Source organism: Lepisosteus oculatus, chromosome 7 (genome assembly GCF_040954835.1).
Source record: "Lepisosteus oculatus isolate fLepOcu1 chromosome 7, fLepOcu1.hap2, whole genome shotgun sequence".
Classification (NCBI taxonomy): domain Eukaryota; kingdom Metazoa; phylum Chordata; class Actinopteri; order Semionotiformes; family Lepisosteidae; genus Lepisosteus; species Lepisosteus oculatus.
The window spans coordinates 9,247,275-9,267,420 of NC_090702.1; the positions used below are offsets into that span (position 1 = coordinate 9,247,275).

A 20,146-nucleotide genomic window follows, 5' to 3' on the forward strand; every position below is an offset into this window, starting at 1 on the left:
AGTCTGTTGCAAACTACAGAAGACATCTTCTGTAAAGAAAAAAAACGTGTGGTCTGGTTGCACTGCAAGCTACATTATAATCTAAATCAAAAGGTATTTTCTTCAGGTTCCGATGCTAGAATTGCAATTATTTTAGCACAGGGGTGTGGATTAAACAACCCAAAAGTATAGAAAAGAGTAACTGGGGGTGTCAATGTCATCAGATAACACGGATAAGCAGTTTTATGCAGTTGCAGACGCAATGTGCTCATTTCGTCACGTTGGAGCAATAACGCCATCTCCTGGTAATTAACGTCTTTAATTTCCAAAATTAAGCATACAGTACAACAACGCATTTTTTAGCTTGTCCATTTCTAGCGACTTCGACCTACCCATTTTTTTACCGCTTCATTAAATTCAGGGTTGCAGGGGAGCCTAAGCCTATTCCGGCAAGCAACAGGCACAAGGCGGGATAAACAGCGAACTGGACTGCAGTCCATCGCAAGACGGACGCAACCAGCACACGTTCTCACCAGGTCTAATCTCCCCAGAAGCCAATTTACTTACACTTTGATTTTAGACTGTGGGAGGAAAGTGGAGCACCTGGAGGACACCCATGCGAACGCAGAGAGAACATACATACTCCACACAGATAGCAACTCAGATGCGGAATTGAATCAAAGCCCCGTGCGCTCCGAGGCAGCAAACCTAATCTGAATAATTTATTTTTGGTTTGGTTTTAAGGACTGTGAAGTATTGTTTATTTTTTCTTTATTGTAAAGTCACGATACTTTATTTTCTGCTGTTCTTTTTGAACACTTTATTATGGGCTCTTAAATACCATTCGTAACGTTACCATTCTATCACGTCTTTCCAAAACTGGGTTTATATCGCAATTTTAAATGCATGGATAGGTCACTAAACTAAAATCAACTAGCCCTTTAAAAACGTGAGACGGTTTAAGTCCTATTGTTTGGTTTGGTTGCTAAGTGCAAGCATTAGACACAAAATGAACAGAGATGAGATTATAAAATTCGCACACGAAACTCCATTTATTGTAAGTATTCATGTGTATTGGGGAAGGGCGTTAAAATAACAAAAGAAGAAGCATTTTGAACAGTTTATGATTTTTGAAACCAAACAGTAGATTTTATAGCACAACCATCTCCAGTATGGAGTAGACCTCGAAAATAATTTGATTGGTTGAAAGGTACTATTCAATAGTGCTTTTCAACGCCGGCATTTCAGAATCTAGCTGAATGTTAAAACGTACAATTTATGAAGACTTTTTTTACAGTGCATTCATAATCTACATTTTTAGGTAACAAATTGTGGATCTGCGCGCTGCAAGTGTCAAGCGTTTTACTTTTACAGTACGCAAGGTGTTAACAAAACTGAATATACTGTAAAAGGTTGCAGACAACAAATACAGTAATGGATATTTGTGATACTCAGCATAATGAGAATGCCTAATCTAATTAATGATACCATAGAAATGTGCCATACGTACTGTATATGTGTGTAAGGTCTGAACCTATACTTTGACATTTGAAGAATATTTTTTTCTGAAAACAATGTAAAACCTGCACTGATGTTCAATGCCAGCTCAGGAACTCCTGTAGACTATCCTTTGTCTTACTATTATTGCTTAGTTCTTCTACGTCCACACTTTAGTGGACAGCTGTATTGCTGACCTTATTATCTTTCATTGACTAGATATGAACTTCTGCTAAATTAATTTCACTGGGAGTCAGACAAAATATAATTATGACCTAATAATGGGTAGTATTTACTGTATCACTACATAAATGCAACATAAAGAAGATGCTCTTGGTTGTGAATCTCAATTGTGCTTCTTCATCTTACCACCTTTTGTTCATTTGTTTTAATGTTTTACTTTAAAATGTAACATGTACTGTAGGATTAAAAGGCTTTGCAGACCACTTTTCTGGAGATGGGGTAGATTTAGTAGACTCTGTTCAGATGAAAGAAAAAAATAACTTTAACATTATATACTGTATTGGGTGTCCTTTACATGCATCTTATTCCCCATGCAATTTTCCACAAAGCTCACAGTCTCTAAACTAAAACATTTGTTGGTTAAATGTTTTAAAAGAACAATAAACAACAAATACAGTAATTAACCATCATTAGCTATTGGTGAGATGCACAAGCTTAATTAAAATTCTTCTTTTAGATATACATATGCAGATAGTAAGAAGTTATTAGAACCCCCAAGTTGCTAGTCTGTTTCTTAATAAACTATACTTGTATAATATTTTTTAAATGGAGTTCTTAACTGAAGTTTGAAGGGAAGAGAAGATCACTTTATTGGCCATATACAATTTCTTGTATTAGGAATTTGTCTTTTTGCATGCCCCCACTTGCTCTCCATGAGACACACAGACAGGGAGAGAAGCTTGGGGTCAGAGCGTAGGGTCAGCCATTTATACAGCACCCATGGAGCTCGGGGGCCCAAGGGAGTAGGATTCTTCTGCCGGCCATGGGATACTATCACGGATGTCGGAAAGGACAAACCGTGGAGAGGCAGGAGAGCGAAAAAGACCCTGTGCAAGGCGGCAGAACGGGGAGTTAGCCCGGGCTCGTCAGTGCAAAGAGTTCTGGAGTACCGAATAGAAACCTATGCCCTCAGGTAGCAGATATGGGGGGACCTGGTGCTAGGCGGGTCTCAGGACATCCGAACGTCAATGCCAAGCAAGGCAGAATAAGTGACTTGGAAATATATAGCCCAAGGAAAGAGGGAAACCGGAAGGACAGCAAAGCAGGAAACTAGGGACAGGACAGAGTAGGAACGCCTTCTGGCTGCAGAGGGCATGACAGATACAAACCAGCAACCTTCCAGCCACAGGCGCAGATCATTGGCCACAGAACCACTGCACCGCATTGCACCACCCATTTGAGAGGGATGACTACACAACCAAATCATTTTTCTCTCAAAAGGGAAACAAAACATTTCTGCAGGTCAGCAAAAATGCCATAACTTAAATTTGTATAGCTGGCAAATTGCGAGTCTCGGGATATGAGTGACCGGTGAAAGGCTTGCTATGGTGCTTATGCTGTTGACAAGAGGGGATGTGGCTACACTGAGGCTATATATACTGTACACCTCATGTTAATCCTTTAGAATTTGTATTTTCCTGTTTAACCTATAGTCCTGCTAATATTTTCTTAATCTTTCTTAATCAGAGCATTTAAAATGTTCAATGCAAATAAACTTTATCCTATTATCCTTAAATTAAATGTACTACATTTTTAAGTGTTAGTGTGTTTTAATAATGACAGTATTATTAGTGAGATAGCAGTAAGTTAATCAATTTTCCACAAACATTTCAAAATATTTTTCCATGATTTGTTTTTGAACAGATGAAATGTGGAGGATAGCACTTTACAGACTACATAAAAGAATCCAAGAAAGTTAAAACAGAGACTTCTTGGTGGTCTCTGGGAAAAGTATGAGATCATACCAAGAGACCAAGACAGGATTTTCTCAACCAGCTATAAAAGAGGTTTGTTCAGCAGCAGAGCAAAGGGGAGATCATGAGGAAGCCCAGAAGAAGAGGAATGTGAAGAAGAAGACAATAGTTGTCAATCTGCAGAACATGTATGAGAGAGAGAAAAATGAACAGTGTTTTTCTCATAATAAGACATCTAGGACCAGTGAAGACAAGCAAGGGTGCGACATTTTAAGGAAAAATGCCAGTAGCAGAATCAGGTGGTCTTCACATCCTAACTCCAAAATACCGTCTCTGGGAGAGATAGAAAAGGAAATCTCCAGCATTACAAGAAATAATTCTGAAGGAACTGGAGTATCCAAAGACAGAAATCACCAAAGACTGTTCATTGCGGTTTTGAAGCCTTTTGGAATACGGATTCTACGGTGTCATTCAGCACCTACAAAAAATGTGTCTGTGGAGTACCTGAAGAAAGCCAAACTGCAAATGAAAGCTAACAACGTTTTAACAGAGGAAAAGGAAGCAGAAGTGGGAACCCTCCCTCTAAAGGCAGCTACAGTATGCAGGCTGGACACCTCTGAGAACAGGCAGCTCAAGGAGTGGCTTCATCAGAAGAACCTGCTGAGGAGAAAAAAAAGAGCAGCCAGGAGGAACCAAAAGAGGCAGGAGAGGGAAGAGAAGAAAAGGAGAGAACAACAGAAGCAGGAGAGAGCAAAGGACTCAGAGCAGCAGGTGAGAGCCTGGATGGAAAGGAAGAGAAGGGAGGCTTCTGTGCAGCAGAGTGCTAATCATTTGAAAACTGACAGGGGGTTAAAAAATCATGGCTCTGGTGAAGTATCCCAGCAACCAAAGAGCCATGATAAAGAGACACATCTACATTGTGGTACTCATGCTCGTCAAAGTCAATGTTTACAAGCAATGAAACAGCTAAACAGACCAAAAATGGATAAATTGGCGATCCACACTAGTGCAGACCCCTTGCCCCAAAAGACAAGTCTGATTGGTGAGGGACAAACAGATTCGATGAAAGACGGGAACACAGCTTCAGAGAATCTTTCATTAGAATATAACATGCTTTCTAGTAAAGTAGAGCAAGAGGGCATTGCTGCTTCACAGCCAGTTGGTCAGATATCAAGCACAGTGACTGGTCTTACAGAGGAAACTTTGAGTAAGACAGCTACTCCCAAGCCTCTGGCATCCCAGAACAAAAGAAAGGGGAAGCCTACAGACACAAGTAAAGTTCAAGTGATGAGAACTGAAGAAGTATCCAAAAATGAGACTCTTTCACTAAAATCTTCCAAAACCATCAGAAGAACTTTAACAGATATTAAAGTAGTACCACACGAAAAGTCCTTGCTTACAACCAGTGTTGGCACTTTACAAGATGCCAAAGATGATAAAAAAGGAGAAAGCTGGAAGACCAAAAAGAGCTTAGCTATCATACCAATGAAGCCCCTCAAACCACATAGATCAGAAAACAGGCCTCTGTGCTCTAAAGGCCCAGACAGTGGAAATAAACTACCAACAAGTCTTAGGCTATCTCATAGTGAGTGGCTTCAAAGGAAGACAGAAGAGAAGAAGAATGAGGAGAAACATAAGAAAAAGGTGGCCCAGTTGGACCCTGATCTCCAGGACATTATCCCAAAACTGGCCAGGAGGAGAATAGAAACAATCCGAGAGGGGAAGAATAAGGTGGATACAGGGATCCCTTTTAATAGGTCTTCTGATATGGAGTCAATTCTGAATCCAGTGACCAGACCAAAGTGGGTTAAAGATGCAAAGTTGAATTTGGCAGTGGAGCAGCAGTTCCTGCGAGTGCTGGCCCAGAATGCAGTGAAAACAGGATGTAGTGACATTTCAGAGCAGAACCTGAATGCCAATGAGTCTGAGCCTGTCTGCTTAAAATCTGTCAAATCTTCAGACAAATGTAAAGCCAACTCCCTTAAAATTAAAATCAGAGGGAAAAGAGGAAATAGAACAGATGCAACTGGAAACCAGGTTAATGTGAACTTACCTGAGCGCCCTGAGCCTCAGGGAAGTGAAGGAGAGGCAGTTTTCAAAACTCAGTGAGGTTAAAGAATATCAAACTTGTTCTGAAAATTTTGTTTGCTCTCTATATCTATATATTAAAAACATTATGTAACTATGTAAATTATGAAGTGCTGTATTAGGAAAATCATTTCATCTTAAATGGGTGGTTACTCTTTGTCACAAAAGGTAAAGAGTATATCTCAGTTTTTAACATATTTCACCTTATGTGACATGGAATAATACCTTCATTACTGTGTTGCTGGTCACTAAAGTCTACTGACAATGGAAGCAAACAAATGTATAATTACTGTATGCTGATATTTAATATTGTGTGACTGATGTGGTGCACTATTAAAAAATAACAATTTAAGCCAGTTTATTAAGAACATTATGTATTGGTTATTTAGTTTGGAAAAGGGGTTTAAATTAAAATTATATAATTTTATCACTTCAATTTCAACACAATACACTTTCAATACAAATACAAATACAAAATCACAGGTCCTGAGAAAAAATTGCAAACATTAAAAATGCATTACTGTACATCCATTATGGCTTTGCAATGATAAAATCATGCACATGCCATTCTGTGAAAACATTTGTTTTATTTTATTTTTTTAATTTAAGAGTGATTATTGTGCATTTGATTTTACTTCTGCCTTCTGCTACCTATAATTTACCTATAAATTCCACCATTAGTTGTGGATTGCAGCTTTATAGCTTGAAGAGGATTCCACAGTTAAAAACAAACCTTTATAAAGCAAAGTCAAGTTTTTATTACAGGCAGAGAAAAAGTGTAGTTCTGATCCAATAAGTTCTGTTAATAATAATTTTATCTCCATATGCAGATTACATTTCACCAAGCACTTTATTCAAACATAAACAAGTATTTCACACAATTCCAGTTATATATTATCACAGCAAGAGTATAATTTTATCACGGTGAGAGTATAATTTCTTGAAATACCTTTTTAAATTTTCCATTAACAATTTTCCATTTAAATATTCCATTTACATTTCCATACATATTTCATATTAGATCTCTCAGATTTCCCCCGCTTCATAATTTCCATTTAATGGAATTTTGTCGTTTGTACTGTAATTGCCCATGGACACACCCAGCTTTACTGCCTGCAGTGAATGAAAATATGAAAAATATCCTGAATTTGTATTTTAAATAGTGTACTTTAATTTGAAAAATGGAATGGAAATCATTTCTATTTTTAGTGCAATTTAAATGATTTTCTTTTGTTTTTTAGTATTGAAAAATATACAGAGAATAAGAAACAATTCATAATAAAAATGTATATCCAAAGACTCAGACACAAGAGCATAGATTTGACTATGTTTTCAAAACCTTTTCTATGTATTTTCAAAGATTTTTCGATATTATATATAGTACATACTCTTAGAAAGGCATGGTGGTGCAGTTGTTAGCATTCATGCCTCATATAAAGACCTAGGTGCTATCTGTGTGGAGTTTGTATGTTCTCCCAATGTCCATGATAGTTTCCTCCATGTACTCCAGTTTCCACACAGTCTAAAGACATACTGGTACTATATTCAGATCATTTGGTAAAATAGAGCATTTCAGTCTTGACAGATACAGGTTATGCAAGATTTTAGCTGCTTATCCTGTATTTATTTCAGCATGCAGTATTTATTCTGCTTGTATTAAAGTATTTTCCTAAAACATAAGCATAATTCTTGTGTATTTTGCTTGTGTCCTATGAAATTTTATGTGTACAGATTGTCCTTTTTGGAAGAAAAGCTTTGTTGAAGTAGAGTAAATTATTAGCAAATGATTCTATTGATTTTCTTCTCCAATACCAAGGATGCCAGTTCAGGTATAGATCTCAGTGGATTCTCAGAGGGCAGCACAGCTAGCATTGCTGCCTAGCAGCGCTGGGGCCCTGGGTTCAATTCTAGGCCTGCGTGGAGTTTGTATGTTGTACCCATGTTTGTGTGGGTTTTGTCTGGGTGCTCTGGTTTTTCTCCCACAGTGCAAAAACATACAGGTAGGTTAATGACTTCTGGGAAAACTGGCCCTGGTGTAATTGTGTGCTTATTTGTGCCTGTGTGTGCCCTATGATATACTGCTGTCCCTTGCTTGCATCTGGTGCTTGCAGAGATAGGCCCCAGCTTCCACTACAATGCTATATCGGATGAAACAGAAAATTGGATGAATATACTTACACGATGTAATTAACAGACTTTTTATACTGTAGATACAGCAGGATATCTGAATGTAAGTCTGAATGTTTTACGTTTATGAGAGACTGTAAAACTTACAAGTATGAGCTAGCAATTAGAGATCTCAGCTTTGTGCTATTTGTCAGTCTTTTTTCATCAGCTTCTCAAAGACAGGGCAGTTCTTTTGGAAAGACAGCTTTCCCAGTCGGGGTCTGAACCCATCTGCAGAGGGGGGAGGGAGGTCTGGGACAGGTGGCACTGTCCTGTCCTTCTTGACAGCCGGAGTCAACCTGTAGCCAGTCTGTCTGGAGGACCGCAGAGAGACACTTATCAAAGGTTTGTGATTTTCAATAAACAGAGGAAAAATTACAGTTACAATTTGGTAATGTTTTCTTTTTTTAATAGTGTACCTCTTCCTATTTTCAATATATTTAATTCTTTTATATTAGACAAGGATCTAATCAGTTCAAGGATCCACTAAACTGTTTATGAGATTTTTTACAGGAAATGGTAACACTTTCCATTGGAAATGAACTCTTTTAACCAGTAATGTATTGCAGTAACATGGTGTTAACAGAGTGTAAATAATATGGTAAAAATAATTGCCACTAATAGATAATTGCCTGATTGTCTACCAGTCAGACATATGTCATATTTCATGTATCAGTGGTGCTCAGAAGTGAACACTGTACTGGATCCATATCAGTTTGCATATAAACACCGGCGGCGCACCGATGATGCACTCAACAACATAATGCATCTTGTTCTAAAACACCTAGAGGAACCCAATGCCTATGCTCGGATGCTGTTTGTGGACTTTAGCTCTGCATTTAATATGCTGCAGCTCCATCTATTGATAAGTAAGGTGAACCAAATGTCCGTTAACCATAACATTATAAGATGGTACCATTCATTTTTAACAAATCACAGTATGTCAGGGTCAACAAGCTGTTCTTGGCTTAATGCATAATATATATAGATAGTAGCAGCTCATCTGTATACATGTCAGAAATCCACAGATTTGTGCAATGGTGTGACAACAATAGCCTACTTTTGAATGCTAAAAAAACAAAAGAAATAGTTTTCGATCCCAGAACAGTTGGTGATCACTCACAGGTAGTATAATATATATATATATAATATCGTATAATATGCAATGTTTTTCTTTGTGTGTGTGCCAGGAGTGCTGGCCGCCATAAGAAATTTCCTCAGGGGATAATAAAATCTTATCTTATTATATGCTTGAGTGTTCAGTTTGTTTTGCATTTATAAATTGTCATTCACATCCCTTAAACTGTTGTGTTATTAATGAAAGTAAAAACTCATATCACTGAGTTTAGATATTCTCTCTGATATCCCTGCAGATATTGACGAATTTAACATAAAGGATTTTTGTGATTTTTGTTTTGGGTGTTTTTGTAAGGTCTTTAACCTTGTATTTTAAAGCAGATAGTTGTTATACAGAATGTTGAAATATTTGGATAGTAATACAATTTATTTTGATAATGAGATTTATTTTTCTCTTTATGGAGTTTTTTTTCTTTACTTCCGTATCTAATGGTTACACTACTACTCTATGATCCACTAAAGTACTTTGCATCCACACGCTCTAATTCTGTTTTGATTTATTGTATTGTATAACCTTGTCTGTAAAGTACAGTATGTGTAAATAACTGTGTAAGCTCTCTATGGCAACATGTTGTAAAGGGTGCTATACAAAAAATCTAATTTATTTGAATGTTATTATATTTGTTTTACTACTAGCCTTGTTTGAGACAATTATTGAAAAATGAGATATCTGGTGATGAGTACTTTTCTTAGTAAATTTATTTAAAGTTTCCATTGCTTTGGAAAGCTCTTCTATTCCTTACATATGGAGATAGGAAAACCTGAGAATAAGGGGATAGTCTGGTCCATAAAAAGGATCGCCATTATGCATATCGTAACCTTGCTATGAAGAAATTGTAGTTCTTGCAGTCGCAACATTGGTATCTGGAACTACACTTCCCACAAGGGGGTGGGAGTGGCAGTGTTTTAAGATGGCTGAATATGATGGCCCTGAGTTTAACAAGCACCTGTAAGGTGACCTTGATGAGTAGTGGATGTACTCAAATCTGCCACAAATCTCAATGACTGAGATGAAAGCATTTTTCTTTTAATTTGGTAAAGAACCCGATTTAAAGGTAAACCCTTTTGATTCAAGGAACCAAGTAAAGAAAGAAAACATTTAAAGCAAGGATCAGATTAAATTAATCATAGATTTAAGTCCTTAATGGCTTGAGACCCTCCTCATAAACACCTTGTATAAATAGGGCACACTAACTTAAAAGATGCTAAATAAAACTAATCAATGATGCTAGTGATATGTGACCCAATAAAAATAAAAGCATTTTCAATGTATGTTATCAGTTAAATCAATATTTTTTCAGTTGTGTGTGAACAAACTAGTATTTTAAGGCATTTTGTAAAATGCAAATAATTATTCTGACAGTGTGTTTATACAGTATGTATTTTTACATATGGTTGGGATGGGTTAGTAAAGGTTTATTTTCATCCATGATTTAATCCATGGTAATGAAAATCCACTGCATTTTCATAATTCATGTTGCACAATGATAAACCACAGTAAATTATCATTAGTGTTATGAGAATAAACAACACAACATATTTTTAAAAGCATTTAAAACTTTAACTGTTTGTGAAAGAGTAACTCCACTGTTACTAAAAGTTATTTACAGTAGTATAGTGAACTGAACAATTAGTTAAACCAGGTTGTAGTAATAGTTAAAAATATAAGTTTATACAGAAAAACCTAACACACGGCAAACTAACCCTTTACTAAGAAAGGCATACAGACATGAGGACAGTAACATGAATTATTCAGGCAAATTTTACTCGTTTTTAAGGATCACAGTTACTGTAGACTCAAAACTATTCTAAAAATAGAATAATAACAGATGGCTTGTAAGGAAATGAAGAAACAGGTACCAAGGATGAAATATCTGAAAACTAGTGGAAGAGATGCTTCAACAAGTCTGTCCCCAGGGGCTTGGGATAAATGTTCCCCTTTTTTTGGAGATCAGCTTCCTTCTAATGAAAGCACAGCTAAAGGAGTAAAGATACCCTGTGTGGACTCATCTAGAAATAGCAAAACCTTGATTACTGTAATTTGCTCTGAGACATTCAAGGCAAGGAAGGATGACTGCGAAACACAAGAAGCTGCTGAAAATTCAACTCATTATAATTCAAAGCCTACATCTCCTTCTCAGATGAAAGAATCAACGAAATTTGGACATTCAGGAAGCATTAAGGAAGCAAACTGGGATTTTCGGCTGTGAAAAATGAAATCCTGGGATTTGCAGAATGCAGGCGATTCAGATCTTAAAGGAGCAAATGTGTTTTCTCAGAATATGTGCATGTTATGAAGATTGCAGAGATTTCAGTTCTCACTTTAAAATTGAAACTGCAAATGTATCACTCATTTCTGAGCTTTGCAATCAAAACAAACACAATTTTAGATGGGTTTAAGAATAAAAGGAGCTCCTCCAGACCAGACATTTAAAAGTCCACTATGTATACTTTTGTTATTCAAGGTCTCATGGACAACAACATGAAACACAATAGTAAAAACCAACGGTCATATATTATATGCTATATAATGCTTGTTTTCTTTTCTATATTCTGGGACCTTACCTGGAAATATTAGGAATTGTATTATCATAAATGTGCAAAGGAACAACTCTTAATCACAATAAAATGATCAGTTTATTTAAGATCAGTACTGATAAGCAGAAATTTTATAGTGAAACAGTTGAGACTGATAGATGCTTCTGTATATTTTGAAATGTTGTGTTCTAAAATCTTGCAAATACTGTATTGTTATACATGACTATAGGAGCTAAGAAAAAACATATTGCAGCAGCAAATTTAAAGTTTTCAATCAAACCTGTACTTAAATTACTTTTAATTTCCTAGTCCTTCCTCTTGCTGAAGATGTCTTGAATATAAAAAAAATTAGATGAAGCAAAGAATCACTGTGGAATCAGGATTGAGGTTGACATTTTCTAATATTTAATGTTTAACATTTTCTTTTCAAGAGGTGAAGTAAGTTCCCCATTGCTAGTCCTCAGAACCTGTATATTCCTAACATCAATATACTGTACTAAATTACTCAAGTGTACTGAACCCTTTAGGAGAGCTTTATTTTCTTTGTTTGATTAGAAGTTTTAACTGTATTAGGTGTTAAACAGCACAGAGCATTGGAATTCACATTTGCCCTAGTACTGGGTTTCAGTTTGGTTGTCTAGAAAAACTTTGTATATTTCTTCTAAACAGGAACTAATTAAACAATCAGACCCACAGGCTAGTTCAGTAGATCCTCAGTGTCAAGTAGGTTACAACAACAATAGAGGTCTTTCTGTATCACAGGGTGTATTACTGATATTATCTACTGCAAAAACAACTACATGAAATATTTAGAATGTTTTCTATTTATTTTTATGTTTTATTATAAATCATCTGTTATCCCATGAATGAGTCATTCAACATTTTACAGTTCTTTCATTGTTGTGTTATTGAAAACATACCTTGTATATGTTATTTTATGACTCCACTTCTCACTTGACAATTCTATTTTTTTCACTTGTGCGTGCAATTCTGTGTACTCTTTTATTGTGGAATATTAGGCCCTTTTGTACAGTATGTGTAACATTCTCTCCAGATGTTTTCTCTTCATTTCTCTGTTAAAGTATTTTAAACTGTATTTTCCTAGACTAATTGTTTTATGGATTGAATTGTTTTCAGTATTTGTATTTAACATTCAGTATTTTCTTTAACATTCTTTGGGACACCACAAAATAATTTCCTGCCTCGAGCTCTGGGAGTCCAGGAGTTGGATACATGCTATTGCTGAGACTACCTGCAGTATCTCTTTAATTGCTGTAAATTAGAGATCACACTCGAGAGTCTATTGCAAAGGTTCTAGCCTCTCATTCCTGTGAACAGTGTTGCAAAAATATCAGTTACAGCAAATTACAATGAATCCAAAGAAACAGTGAATACAAGTAGAAATAAAGTTGCCGAGTGATAATTGATCAATAATGTCCTGGTAACAAGCAGTCAATGCTTGGGTTGTTATGTCTCACCTATCTGGCTGAATCGAGACCTGTTGATAACTGTGATCTCACTGTAAACAATGTGGGCTCACAGGATATCAGCAAATCAGAGGGATCAATAAGGACACCCTAGAAGAAATAAGTGCGTTTAACATCATCACCTGAGAACTGTCACTAGTCACAAAAAGTTAATGGCACAGCCCGAACTTGATTTGATGATTTCTGAGCTTTAGGATTCATTCTGCCCCTGAACAAGCACTGGGTGAGCCTCACACTGAGACCACAGTGTGTTCTAATTTACCAAAGAGCATGAACATACTGGAATATAACACATTTATCATACTGCTTGGAGTAGAGAAAAAATGCTGAGAAAAGCCCAACAACCTTGACCACAGTCCATTCATATTGTTAATTATATTATACAACTGCTATACAGCTCTGGTTAATAAATCACAATCAGAACAATTGAGAAACCTAGAGGTAAGTGAAACTGTCTATACTATACACAGACTCCATACATAAAAGACATCTCAGATAAAGCTGTATGTCTATACCCATTCCTTTGACCAGGCTTTAGTCTTTTTCTCAACTAGTGTTCTCTAACGCTCATCCAAAACAACGACTGCAGTATTCTTAGATGCTTTAACCATACTGAAATGTGTAATTCAGTCTTACTTAATTCTTCCTCCTATATCCCTTCTGCTAGCTGTTTCATGCCTCACTACTGTAATTAATTCAAAGCTGCTCACATTATCTGAGACTCAATTATCTCAACATGCAGTTTGTGCGGTTTTGTTTCTCTCAGGCTATAAATAACTTGTAACATCCTGAACCAAAAATGAGAAGAATGACATAAAGGATTGCATTGTTTATGGAAAAATCACACTGCCTCTACAGTGGAGTAGTGAAGAATACAGCCTATTTTTCAATTGGATTTCAAAGAGTATCAGGATCAAGTACTACAATTACATTGAATAGGAGGACCTCTGTTTTTAAAATATTCAAGTTTGTTTTGTTTTACCACGTAAAACTTTGTTATGTGAACTAGACTAGTAAAATACTACTGCTATTAAATGCACTTCTGTAAATTTAAACTGTAAAAATAGCAAAAACAGATACAGTATGCTTAATGACTGTGCTGGTTTCCCCTTGATTTCCAGATTTTTACTGGCATGGATTGTGTATCAAATTACATCTTTTACTCATAAGCATTTGAAAACATGCTTATCCAAGCAGGTGGCATGTTGATTTTAGTCAGACACTTTTCAGAATTAACATGTCACTATTGGACACAAGTTCTAGGTAGAATAATCCTGTGTTTAGCCTCTTCATTTTGTTTTCCTTTAACCTTTCTTGCTTCTTTTCTTTCATCTCAATTGAGTTTTATAAGCAATGTGTCTCAAAATGAGACCTCATACTTCATTTATATACTCATACAGTGCAAAAGAGAATGTTCCAACTAAGTGTTTTTCTGATGGAACACTTCCAAATGTCGTTCCATAAAACCTAGACGCAGGGCAGAATGCATGGTGCGCTGAACGCCTTGTTATAGCAAGACCTATCTGAACAGTCACCATGGAATGCATCTATTTGAGAAGAGGCCAGAGACAAAGATTTCAATAACATTTATAGAAAAATCAATCTGTAAGGCAGATACATAGGAGAGCAGATTCAAGTGGGAAAGTGAGAAACAATACATTAAAAGATCAGTCAAAAAACTTTTACCTATACTGTATATCAAAAGAGCATACAGACGCATAAGATGAATTAGATAAATCAATGGTTTCAAACATCTATATCAAAATCTGTATATAGGTCATATACAGTATATAAAATATAAGAAAAAAAGATTCGAAAGGCATTAGGAGTACACTACAGATCACCAAATTCAGATACTAATTTTAATTCAATTTTATATTGCATTATAATATTGCTGCAGATGGACTAGTAGTGGCACACTCTGTACCCCCACATTTTCAAACCAATACTCCAATATGTGACTGGGCAAATTCCAGTCTTTGCTTGTAAAATCTGGTGAAACTAAAGTTTCTATTTAATCCAATAGATTAAGATTTTTTTCTCTTCCAAGTGATCTTCTGCAGGCTGTTGTACTGTTGCAGGCACATACTGTAAGGGCAGCCACAAATTACCCAAGTGGTTGAGTTTCAGTGGTGGATGAAATAGCTCTCCTACTATTTGTAAAGCACTTTTGGAATTAGAGTACTAAAACACAGACAAGAGCTGAATCCATGTTTTTGTGTGAGACCTCAGTTCCTAATGATCTACAGGATTATCATAGGATTATTTTGTATTTAAATAATCAACCAATAATCAGAGTCCTTAATGTTGTCTCCACAATCTCATTTATTGCATGTCTTGCAGAGAGTACCCTGTAGTATATTCTATTGGCGACTGACTTTTTCAGGAAACATAACAGAACAGTATGTATTAGTTTTGTCTAAGCAACTACAGCTGTTGCCCATTTTTACATCTATCCGGCCATAGTGATTACACTGTTCTGTCTGTCTCCTTTTACAGGGTTTTCAAGACTCATACTCTTAAAAGATATCAGAAGCCAAGATTATCCTCAGACTTGGATTGCACCTTCCAACAGCTCTATTTTCACATTTCTTTGTAGAATCTCTCCTTTTTTATAGTTCAGCTTTATGCATTTGCCCTGACTTCCATTAATTTGGGCTTTAAATCCCCACATTCTTTCTCACACTTTATGATAGCCTTCTGTATGTTTTACTTTTTACTTTTTAGTGTGGATTTAACCTCTACTTTTTCCTTTGTAGGCTGCACACTGATGCAGCTCCCCACTCAGCCTTCAAACTAGATAAGGGATAAATACTTAGACTGTGTGATGTAATTAGTGGAGTATCACAGGGATCTGTACTAGGGCCAGTGCTATCCTTAATTTAAATAATAAATTATAATAATAATGGCACTTAAAGTTCATACGGTAAATACAAAATGGGAAATGCAGATCACATAGAAGAATTAACATACAGTATACTAAACAATGTGGAGAAGCGTTTAAAAAGGCAAACAAAATTCTAAGCTATATGGTTAAAAATGAAGAATTTAAGTTAAGGGACATTATGATAAAATTATCTAACGTACTCATATAGCCTCATTTACAATATTGTGTAAAATTTGGTTGCCACCTCACAGAACAAATATTGCTGTGCCGAATCAGTCCACACTGAAGGAAATTAACCTGCTACAAGTATTCAAAATCCTCAGGTACTAAGTCAACACAGTGGATTTCCTTCGAGAAACAGCTGGATGAGATCCTTGAATCAATTAACTATTAACTACCAAATGGGCTTTATGGACTGACCGACCTGTAGTTTGTAACAATCTTTTGTAAGGTTCCTACCATATGTTCTTATTTTTGATATATTAAGTATACTAGTCAGTTTCATCGATGATATCAAATAGGAAGATAAGAAAACACTGAAAAACCATCAAGGAAAATTATAAAAAGACTAGACAAAAGTAAAGGAAACTATACTCCTATTATAGTAAGATTTGCTAATTTAACTAGCATATGATGTATTCCAAAATCTAGATCAGTGATATGAATTTGTAAGAAATTGTAGTAATTGATAATCAAATCATCATATTCAACATTAAGCAAAGTTCCCCTTGCAGTACTTGAATGGGAGACCTATTATCATGTTAATAAATCTAACATCATGTTTAGTAGTGCTGGTGGACCACAAATATTTATCACTCTTCTTCCTTGGATACGAAATTCCAAACTAATGCTCCTAATATAATAACAATGACTATTGATTTTTAGGAGTACTGCTGTTTTAAACTACTTGTGGTCATTAAAACTCAGTTTAGATAAAATCAGCAATAAAAAGGCACCAGAGTAAGAATGCTAAGCTGTGATATCCTGAATTTAATTGTTAAGTTCAGGTTATCTAACTTTCACCTTCAGTTTTAAAAAAAGGCTTAACTAAGTAGCTCTCCAAATAGTAAGGGAAAGGCTATAATTACAACACCCAGAAGGAACCCATGCATTGAGGAACGCATAATTTAAAGGGATGCGTTGATTTATGGATGTTAGCAAGCAGCATCTTTCCTAACTCCCAAGTAACCAAAAAGACAGTTTAAATGTAAGCGAAGGTACTTTAATTAGGGATGTATTATTCACCCTGTTTTTCGAAAGCATGCAAATGATGAAGTTATGCAAGTCTGTTTTTTGGATACCTTTTGAAGTTTTCAGGAGGAAGTATGTTTCCATGACTGTCCAGAGTAGGTGTTCTGATCTGGCTGAGAAAACTGATCCTATCTTGCTCTCTCCTTGCTAGGTTTGATTGTACCGATGCCTTTTTCCTGGACCAGGAAGATGTATGTCCCTTTTGTGACAAGAAATGCGTGTAGGTATTGGGGCCCATTCTGGAAGGTTTGGGTAGGGAGAGGGGATACAGAGAGGCTATCATGACCGTAATGTTCTGGGCCCGGCTGTGATAAGCAGTGTCTCTCCACCCTTGTTCCTGCCAATTAGGGTCCTCCCCAGCCTTCAACCACTGAATGTACTCCAAGCATGGCTTGTCAAGAGGGATCTGCTCCGTGGACCGGCTAAGCCAATGCTGGAGTCTCATCTTGGTGTCAGAGCTTCTTGATGGGCTTGTGAGGATAAGCCTCTGTGTGGATCGTGGACAGAAGCTTGTAAATTTGACCATGTCCATTCTGCAGAAGTCAGATAAAAGCAGTGTTAAACTCTTGCCAGAAACACACATTGTTGTGCCCTCCAAAGTTTAGTTGGCAATCAACTAGACAAATCCCATGCAATGAAAATAAACAGTGTGCTAAGTGACAGTGTTGAGGAGCATTTCAAGAAAAAATACAATTGAACATGGTATAAATCACAAATACAATTAATCCCAGTGTTATGCTCAGGTCCCTGACATACAGGGACTGTGATGATTGGCAAGCCAAGCTCTACGGGTGTTCAGAGAGACTCTGAGGAGTTCTGGGGGGACCAAAGGTCTGCCTGAGTTTCAGAGGCGGACTAGTTGGTGTGGAGAAAAAGATTAGCTACTGTAAATCTAAGGTGGTGTGGAAAAAACATTCCCTTACTTGTCAGTGCCATTAGCGGCAATCATTGTGATAAAATGAGAAAAGCACTAGAGTTCTGGTTAGTGGAACTGAGCATCAGATCAACGTTGGAGCACAGAGCAAGCAGGGAATCAACCTTAAATAAAGAGCTCAAGTGATGATTGGGGTGTGCCTGATTAATAAATTAATGGGGGCTGGGAGATGTGCCCTGAGTGAATCTGCACGGGGTTAGACAGGTCCCAGTGCGAATGTGCTGGTTGTTAGGGGCAACACTGGGATAAGAGCCACTCTCAGCCTGTGTGTAAAACCCAGGACCAATTAACCTGTTAAAAACACCATATATTTATAATAATAATTATAATAATAATAATTGCTTACACATATATAGCGCTTTTCTGGACATTCCACTCAATGCGCTTTACAGGTAATGGGGACTCCCCTCCACCACCACCAATGTGCAGCATCCACCTGGATGATGCGACGGCAGCCATAGTGCGCCAGAACGCTCACCACACATCAACTATCAGTGTGGAGAACAGCAAAGTAATGTAGCCAATTCATAGATGGGGATTATTAGGAGGCCATGATTGGTGAGGGCCAATGGGAAATTTGGCCAGGAAGCCAGGGTTACACCCCTACTCTTTTCGAGAAACGCCCTGGGATTTTTAACGACCACAGAGTCAGGACCTTGGTTTTACGTCTCATCCGAAGGCAACGCCTGTTTACAGTATAGTGTCCCCATCACTATACTGGGGCATTAGGACCCACATGGACCGCAGGGTGAGCGCCCCCTGCTGGCCCCACTAACACCTCTTCCAGCAGCAACCTTAGTTTTTCCCAGGAGGTCTCCCATCCAGGTACTGACCAGGCTCACACCTGCTTAGCTTCAGTGGGTTACCAGTTGTGAGTTTTATATTTAAAAACTCCCCAGGGCACTGATCGTCTGGATCAATTGATTGTAGGTTCTACATGCCTGAACAATGAAATTCACTCTTTTTGCTCCAGTCATTTGCTCTGCGGTATAAGTAAGAACTCTCTGAGGGTGTGGTTGTAAACACTAATTAGTTATAGTCTAGTTTACTACAGGATTAAATTAAAAATCTAAATATTAAAAAATATCAATCTAAATATAAAACAGAGTCATTCTTTCTTTCTCTGAGTTGTTTTCAATCAAAAACACTTTCTTCAACTAACTTTAAATAACTAACTTTATCCTCAAAAGCTAAAAAGTACATACAGTATGTGCACACTGCTAATTTATATTTATGGAATAATGTATGAATATGTTTGCCACATTTTCACAGATAATTGTGTAAAGCTTATTTAAGAAGATACCTGACAATTAGTGTTAGAGCCTTACTCTACTCTTATAAGAAAATAATTGAATAACAACATTGTAATCTTATATGGGCTGACATACTGTATAATTCTTTAAATTTTTAGCATTTTCATTCATCAACGTTTAAATAGTAAAATACAACTTTTAGATTTTTTTCCTGTCAAAGAAAACTTGTAAGCAAAAAACGCTTAGGCAGGTCTAATAATTAAACCCAACATCTTGTCCACGTCTATTTTTCTTTTCCCAAAATGGTTACACTAAATTTACAATTATGTATTGACATTCTCCACCAGGACAGTGCATACTGTTGTAAATACACATTTTGATGAGGAACAGTAAACATGCCATAATTTTCACATACTATACGCTGTTGTAGGTTGTAGTTAGTTTAAATCTGCTTTTTAAGAACTGTTGAATGGATAATCTTTAGTCCCAACAAAATAAAACATGACATATTTTCAACTATTAAGACATTTTCAAAATGCTGTACCTTTTCTGTACCTTTTCAGAGTCATTGAAATGTTGTCCTTTATGCTGATGCTGATATTATCCTGAATAAAAAATCAAAGTATCAGGAACAGAGTACCTATATAGATAGATTATTATGTGATTATAGATTATTATGATACATTATGCATACAATTTAAAATCGCAGACTCTTACATTTACAACCCCTCTATTGGCAGTGGAAGCACTCTCTATGAAAAGCCACGGCAGTTTCAGAGACAGCAACTTTTTCTGCAGACTACCTTGACCTCATATAAAAAGCCGTGATGTCAGAGAAGTGGCTGAGTGCCAGGTGATACTGTTATTGTGACCTCATTGTGGGTAATGTGGTGGTTACGTCTGCTGGCTCACAGCACTCGGGTCCTGGCTTTGATTTTGTATTGTATCTTCTGGAGTTTTCTCCAGCTGTTCTAAATCCTTTTGGATACAAT

The 20,146-nt window shown here is 36.7% G+C and overlaps 2 protein-coding genes across 2 annotated transcripts; one reads left to right on the forward strand and one right to left on the reverse strand.

Annotated features, from left to right (window-relative positions):
* Positions 1-977: 977 nt before the first annotated feature.
* Positions 978-5,823, forward strand: LOC107078065 (probable serine/threonine-protein kinase pkgA). The gene is made up of 2 exons (XM_015353027.2): positions 978-1,036; positions 3,364-5,823. Exon 2 carries the CDS (start codon positions 3,453-3,455, stop codon positions 5,520-5,522), a length of 2,070 nt encoding a protein of 689 aa, XP_015208513.2. The 5' UTR covers positions 978-1,036; positions 3,364-3,452; the 3' UTR covers positions 5,523-5,823.
* Positions 5,824-7,685: 1,862 nt separating this feature from the next.
* Positions 7,686-19,941, reverse strand: LOC107078064 (uncharacterized). The gene is made up of 4 exons (XM_015353020.2): positions 19,872-19,941; positions 19,710-19,759; positions 17,018-17,500; positions 7,686-7,981 (listed from the first exon to the last, which is right to left on the reverse strand). The coding sequence occupies exons 2-4, from the start codon at positions 19,721-19,723 to the stop codon at positions 7,819-7,821; spliced, it is 660 nt and encodes a 219-aa protein (XP_015208506.2). The 5' UTR covers positions 19,724-19,759; positions 19,872-19,941; the 3' UTR covers positions 7,686-7,818.
* Between the last annotated feature and the right edge of the window lie 205 nt (positions 19,942-20,146).